Source organism: Cebus imitator, unplaced genomic scaffold, assembly GCF_001604975.1.
Source record: "Cebus imitator isolate Cc_AM_T3 unplaced genomic scaffold, Cebus_imitator-1.0 Scaffold445, whole genome shotgun sequence".
In the NCBI taxonomy this organism is placed as follows: Eukaryota; Metazoa; Chordata; class Mammalia; order Primates; family Cebidae; genus Cebus; species Cebus imitator.
Window position 1 is genome coordinate 383,666 of NW_016107760.1, and position 7,366 is coordinate 391,031.

The 7,366-nt window shown below is 47.9% G+C and overlaps 1 protein-coding gene across 1 annotated transcript in view; it reads right to left on the reverse strand.

Annotated features, from left to right (window-relative positions):
- UBE2A (ubiquitin conjugating enzyme E2 A) overlaps window positions 1-3,446 on the reverse strand; it is a 10,083-nt gene extending 6,637 nt beyond the window's left edge. Inside the window, exons 1-3 of the mRNA XM_017511245.2 lie at window positions 3,159-3,446; window positions 2,933-3,013; window positions 2,543-2,568 (exon numbers count right to left, since the gene is read on the reverse strand). Coding sequence (XP_017366734.2) covers window positions 2,543-2,568; window positions 2,933-3,013; window positions 3,159-3,445 — 394 coding nt within the window. The 5' untranslated portion in view covers window position 3,446. The remainder of the gene's footprint in view (window positions 1-2,542; window positions 2,569-2,932; window positions 3,014-3,158) is intronic.
- Window positions 3,447-7,366: the final 3,920 nt, after the last annotated feature.

A 7,366-nucleotide genomic window follows, 5' to 3' on the forward strand; every position in this document is an offset into this window, starting at 1 on the left:
AAAAAAAAAAAAAAAAAAGGTTTAAAAAATATTTTTTGGTTGTCACAGTGTTCCAAACACCTGAGGAAGCATCCATGGGTAGCAGACTGTTCAACAGAACACATCAGCCAGCCTGAGTCAGTAATGCTAGGATGGAGATACACATCATCAAAAATCGAGTCAGTAATGTCAAAGCCGACAGTCCTGACAGATAATGGATTCAGTAAGTACCTTTTCAATTCATACCACTTAAGAGAAGCACCCTTGAAATACCTAGGTAGCCAACCCCCAACAAAGTGATGTACTATTAATAAAGCTGTGCCCAGCATAAAACAGAGTAAAACGAGGAAAAAAGAAGCCAATGAAAGCAAAGCTGAGGCCAGGAACGGTGGCTCACGCCTGTAATCCCAGCACTTCGGGAAGCCCAGGCAGGCAGATCATGTGGTCAGGAGTTCGAGACCAGCCTGAACAACATGGTAAAACCCCGTTTCTACTAAAAATACAAAAATTAGCCACGGGTAGTGGCATGTGCCTGTAATCCCAGCTACTCAGGCTGAGGCAGGAGAATTGCTTCAACCCAGGAGGCAGAGGTTGCAGTGAACCGAGATGGCGCCCCTGCACTCCAGCCTGGGTGATGGAATAAGACTTGTCTCAAAAGAAAGAAAACAAGAAAACAAAGCTTTCTAGAGCTAAAGCAAAACACAGTTAATCTGTACATTTAAAGCTCAGGTATAAAGAACTAGTGCCAATCTGGTAGAGGAAAATTAGGTCTAGCTATAGTTTTCTTGCTACAGATCAATTCAAATTATTAACTGAGCCAAAGTAGTATGCCCTTATAATCACTGTCTCCTGCTGTCATTTCATTGCATCCCTGAAGAGCAAAGATATTTACCCAGCAGGTAAAGGCAGAGAGGAAGCTGAAAATATTCAGGTGATTGTCCACAGTTTCCTGGGGAAATCTAAGTATTTGAGATGAATTATAGACTTAGTTGATATTGACTTACCTCACAACATTTTGCAGACTGGTGGCATCAAAATGCAATCCGTCTCAGCAACATAAGTATGTATTAAGTAGTTTGCAGAAATGTTTCTGTTCCCATCTTCAAACTGAAGTGTGTGTGTGTGTGTGTGTGTGTGTGTGTGTGTGTGTGTAAATGCTATGTGACTGAAGGAAGATAAATCATTGAGGAAAAACAGAAAGACCCCTTTTCCTTTTTTTAAAACACCTCAAATATTAAAGAATTTCATGAGTTCCAATACTTTAATCATCCTTTAAATGTATTAAACTTTGAAAAAATAACCACACACACACACACACACACACCATACACACACACCTGAGTATAGAACAATCAATGTCATTTTCCTGGTTGTGATAGGGTATAGTCATTCAAGATATTACCAAACGGGAGGGTTTGGGGAGAGGACTGAGTTAAGTGTATAAAGGGTCTCTATTATTTCCTGCAACTGCATATGAATCTATAATTATCTAAACCCATAAAGTTTTTAAAAAGCAATTTACATATGTGTTTTTAAAAGTCAAACCTAAATCAATTACAAATTATGTAGCTACTGGTACATGCAGTATCTTCAAGTAGGCTGGACACTGATTAAAAGGGTACATTAAGGCAAACTTCAATTGTGAAGCTGCTTTGAAATTACTGACCATAATGTCTTGAGGAAAGCACACACTGCAAATTCATTTAAAAATAAGAAAGAATGGCCAGGCTCGGTGGCTCACCTCTGTAATCCCAGCACTTTGGGAGGCCGAGGCGGGCAGATCACAAGGTCAGCGTGACCAACATGGTGAAACCCTGTCTCTACTAAAAGTACAAAAATTAGCTGGGTGTGGTGCTGCGGGCCTGTAATCCCAGCTACTCAGGAGCCTGAGGCAGGAGAATTGCTTGAACCCGGAAGGCAGAGGTTGCAGTGAGCAGAGATCGTGCCACTGCACTCCAGCCTGGGCAACAGAGCAAGACTCCGTCTCAAAAAAAAACAAAAAGACAAATAAGAAAGAATACTATATTCAACTGAGATATATAAGACCATCTTAGAGCACTGAGGCTGACAGGCATTCAACGTCAGATTGTAGAAACCAGACAGTTGTATGTAAGGGATTCAACATCCAACACACACCTACCAAGCCCCTGCTGAACACAATTCCTGCCCATGGGGTAGAATTCTGAACCAGACGGTCTCTGGGGTCTCTGCTGACTGTCAGCAACTGGCTGGGTTTATACTAATTCAGTGATGGAGGGCTGAATTTAGCAGAATCACAGCCCAAGCTTCAAAAATCCTTAATACCAGTGCTATGATTGCTCCTTTTAAAAAGTGACTGCCTTACCCAGACTATTTTAAAAAGAAAGCAAGAAGAAAGGTGCAGTTCCAGTCAAGCATATAATATCCAGAACAACCAGCCACACACTGCACTCCATTGAAGCCTTTAGCAGACAGAGGCTAGGCAGAGGCAGGTTCCTAAGTAGGAGACACTTCCAGGATGACTGGGAACCCTTTCCCCAGGTGATCAGGCTCCTGAAAGGTGGGTAAAGAAACTCTCTCTTACCATCCTCAAATGGGGTCCCTTCAGGCCTGCAACACAGAGAAAAATGGTCAGTTCCCGCTTAAGGGGCCCCCTTCTCCCTGCTTCATCTGAGATGGCTATCCAGCACTGCTGCCTGGGTCGGAAGCCACTACAAATAGATGTCCTGGGTTCAGAGACACAGCGCAGGCCGCTGCGCCTAACCGCCACCACTCCCCGCCCCGCCCCCCTAGAACCCCAAGCGGTTCCCCCTGGCAGCGGGAACTGAGCTAATCGAGGCACAGGCTCCGGGGAGGCGCCTAGGCCCAGCCAGACCCAAACATTCTCCCCGGCCCGAGGGGGCCGGCCTCGGAGAGCAGACCAAGGCGGCTCACGTCCCCAGGTCTCTCGCCACCGCCACGAACGCAGACTCACCCGAAAATGACCGCGTTCCACACCATTATGTTGTTCTCGGACGGAGCCCCGCTGACTCCGGCTGGAGGATCCTCCTGCAACCTTCCGGAAGACAGACAGAGGTCCCCCTAGGCCGGCACTGGCGCCCGCTCCCGGCTGCTCCCCAGCCCTCCCCGCCCGGCGCGCCTCGGGACCCGCCCTGTGCCCCGGCTCGCAGCCCCCGGCCTCGGCCGTCCCCTCAGTTTACCTCTTGAAGTCCCGCATGAGGCGCCGGCGAGCCGGGGTGGACATATCGCGGACGGTGTTAGGGGTGGGGCATACACTGGGGTCTCGGGTTCCCGCGGCGGGCGAGGAGGCCGAGGAGGCAGAAGCAGCCGGAGAAGGGGAGGCGGAAGCACCCAAAGGTACCGCGCTACCTCTCCGAAGTCGAGGGTCGGTCTGGCGCCGGCTAAGCACCACCCCAGTGTAGACGGGGGATGAACCAACCTGAAAGCAGAGAGAGGGGGGTGGAACGTCGAGCGCCGGACAGGCCATACCAAGACGGGGCGGGGGGTGCTGGAGGAAAGTTGCTTATGTCATTAAAGCCCCGCGGGAGGCCCGGGGCGGGGCGGCGAGGGCAGAGGCGCTGGGTACGCGGGAGCCCCGGGCGCTCGAGGACCTCGTGGTGGAACGGGGTCCATCCCCACCTGCCAATTCTAAGGCAAACCTTGGGAAGTTTTTGGCTTTTTAAATTTTTCTTTCTCTATTATTTTTGTTGTTGTTGTTGTTTTGTGACCAGATCATTCATGAAAGTGCTCACCATGCCCCGGGAGGAGGAGAGGAGAAGTTTGGAAGTCCCAAACCAGAGGACGAAGGAGTGGGCGGAGGCAAAACCGGTTCTCACAAAGCGGCAACTCTAGGGTGCCCAAGCCCTGCGGACATCGGAGACTGAGGGCGGAGGTGGGGAGGAGGGTGATTGGTTAAAATCACGGAAAATCAAAAGAATAAATCGCCTTGACTCTGATGGAGGGGTGCTGTGGGACTAAATGCAGGCTTGGGCGCTCAACGCTTAGGCCAATGATTACCCCAGAGGAAAATGAAATGAGAGCTTAAGGCAGGCAGAGTAGGTTTTTTTTGTTTGTTTGTTTTTTTGTTTTTTTGCTTTGGGCACTCACAATTTGGCTCTGGAACCACATTTTTCCCTTGGTAGTTCAACAACCCAAGCGGCTATTATATGTTCAGAAGAATCCAAGGTATGAGACTATCCGACTGCAGGGACAGTGGGTCTGAAGTCAAAGGAACTGTGAGATGCACTTAGAAGAGCTGCAGGTGGCCGGAAGAGTCGCAGTAGGTGGACCTGCAAAAGCAATAACAGTTTTAAAGGAGAATTTTTAAAAGGTCAAACCAAAATAACTTAGAAGATAGGCATAATACACATTTAAAAATTATTGAAAATAGAAAGGTAGGCTTGGGTTAAGCCATCAAGAGTTTCGAATACCAAGCTAATGGATTATTTGGAAGTCCATTGAGCAGGGAAGTGACATCGTTAGAGCTGTGCTTATCAGAAATTGATCTCAAGAGAGCAGGCAGGAGACTCTTGCAGTATTTTAGGTGCCAGATACTGAACCAGGCAGTGACAATAAAGGCGAGTAGGATATGAATGAATGGGGAAGACCTGGCAACAGGTTGAATATGGAGGCGAGAGACGGGAAGGAGTCAACAGTGGGTGAAACTCTAAACCCCAAGATAACTGGGGATCTGATGGTGCCATTAGCAGAATTACAGAATAGAGAGAGAGGGACAAGTTTGGGAGAGGAAATTTTGAGTGGGACTTACTGAGTTCATGGGACTGGTGAGACATCCCCGTGAAGATGTCCGGAAGATAACAGATGTGCAGGAATTTGTTTCTAACATGAGAGGCAGGAGGCACTTGACAATGGTAGTGATTCTAGCTGCTGCTTAACAACAGGTACTTTCATGGTCAAGGATTTCTTATCTCCCATTAACTCCAACATATCAGTTAAGGCAAGTCACCCTAATAGCATCACATTATGGCTGTAGTAGGAAGGGGGTACAAAAATTTTTTAAAAAAATCCTTTTCCTCTTATCCAGGAACTTGCAGTTTACTAACACACATACACACATGAAATCAACAAAAGCAAGATCTACAAAAGCAAATGCATTCGTATTCATCACTGCTTAACAAATTATAAGCTGTTGGCCAGGCACGGTGGCTCACGCCTGTAATCCCAGCACTTTGGGAGGCCGAGGCGGGTGGATCACGAGGTCAAGAGATCGAGACCATCCTGGTCAACATGGTGAAACCCCGTCTCTACTAAAAAAAAAATACAAAAAATTAGCTGGGCATGGTGGTGCGTGCATGTAATCCCAGCTACTCAGGAGGCTGAGGCAGGAGAATTGCCTGAACCCAGGAGGCGGAGGTTGCGGTGAGCCGAGATCGCGCCATTGCACTCCAGCCTGGGTAACATGAGTGAAACTCCATCTCAAAGAAAAAAAAAAAAAAAACTTTGGTCACTATTTCCTTGCTAGCTGCCACCTGGGAACTACTCTCAGCTCCTAGAGACCACCTACATTCCTTGTCACATGGCCTACTCCATCTTCAAAGTCATCAACAGAGAATTTCTCTCCCACCACATCCTTCTCCCTCTTTGAATCTTGTTTTCAGGAAAAGCCCAGTCTACTTTAAAGGCTTATCAGATCATGTCAGGCCTACCTTGTGGATAATCTCCCTATCTTAAAAACCTGGAACCTTAATTACGTCTGTTAAATTTTGCCACTGCAGAATCTACATTAGTTTTTCATTTAGTAACTGGGAGAGGACAGGTGCAGTGGCTCACGCCTGTAATCCCAGCACTTTGGGAGGCCAAAGCAGGTGGATCACCTGAGGTTGGGAGTTAAAGACCAGCCTAATTCAAGATGGATTAAAGGTTGTCATAAAAAAATAAATAAATAAACACCAGCCTGACCGAAACGGAGAAACCCCATCTCTACTAAAAATAGAAAATTAGCCGGGCGTGGTGGCACATGCCTGTAATCCCAGCTAATCAGGAGGCTGAGGCAGAAGAATCACTTGAACCCAGGAGGCGGGGGTTTCAGTGAGCCCAGAGCCCGCCGTTGCACTCCAGCCTGAGCAACAAGAGTGAAAGTCTGTCTCAAAAACAAAAAGCTCACGCCTGTAATCCCAGCACTTTGGGAGGCCAAGGCAGGTGGATCACAAAGTCAAGAGATCGACACCATCCTGGCCAACATGGTGAAACCCCGTCTCTACTAAAAATACCAAAAAAAATTAGCTGGGTGTGGTGGTGCACACCTGTAATCCCAGCTACTCGGGAGGCTGAGGCAGAAGAATTGCTTGAACCAGGGAGGAGGCGGAGGTTGCCGTGAGCCAAGGTTGCGCCACTGCACTCCAGCCTGGGAAACAGAGCAAGACTCTGTCTCAAAAAGAAAGAAAGAAAGAAAAGCAATTTGGACCATGGCACTCTTCTGTTTAAAATGACCTGGTGGGCCACAATTGCCTTTATCTATCTATCTGTCTGTCTATCTATCTATTTTTGAGACAGAGTCTCACTTTGTTGCCCAGGCTGGAGTGCAGTGGTGTGATCTCGGCTCACTGCAACCGCCACCTCCCAAGTTCAAGCTATTCTAGTGCCTCAGCCTCCTGAGTAGCTGAAACTGCAAGAGTCCACCACCACACCTGGCTAATTTTTGAGCCTGGCTAATGGAGAGGTTCTTGGCTGGGGAATGATGAGACCTCAGCTAAGAAAAGTGAGGGTGACAGAAGTTGATTAAATGCCCTCAAATTTGAGGATGGGGAATTTAGGCAGCTTTTATAGGTGTTTGAGTATGAGAGAGATGTATTGAAAATATTCTTTTGAGGCCAGCTATGGTGACTCATGCCTGTAATCCCAGCACTTGGGATGCCGAGGTGGGTAGATCACCTGAGGTCAGGAGTTTGAGACTAGCCTGCCAACAAGGGGTAACCCCATCTCTAAAAAAATACAAAAAAAAATTAGCCAGGTGTGGTGGTGGGCACCTGTAGTCTGAGCTACTCAGGAGGCTGAAGCAGGAGAATCGCTTGAATCCAGGAGGTGGAGGTTGCAGTGAGTGGAGATCATGGGCGACAAAACGAGATAAAAGAGAAAGAAAATATCCTATGAAGAAGCAGCATGTACGGGCATGGTGGCTCACGCCTGTAAATTCCAGCACTTTAGGAGGCAGAGGCGGGTGGATCAGGAGGTCAGGAGTTTCAGACCAGCCTGGCCAAAGTGGTGAAACCCCGTATTTACTAAAAATACAAAAATTAGCTGGGCATAGTGGCGAGTGCCTGTAATCCCAGCTACTGGGGAGGCTGAGGCAAGAGAATTGCTTGAACCAAGACCCAGGAGGCAGAGGTTGCAGTGAGCTGAGATCGTGCCACCGCACTCCAGCCTGGGCTACAGAGCGAGACTGTCTCCA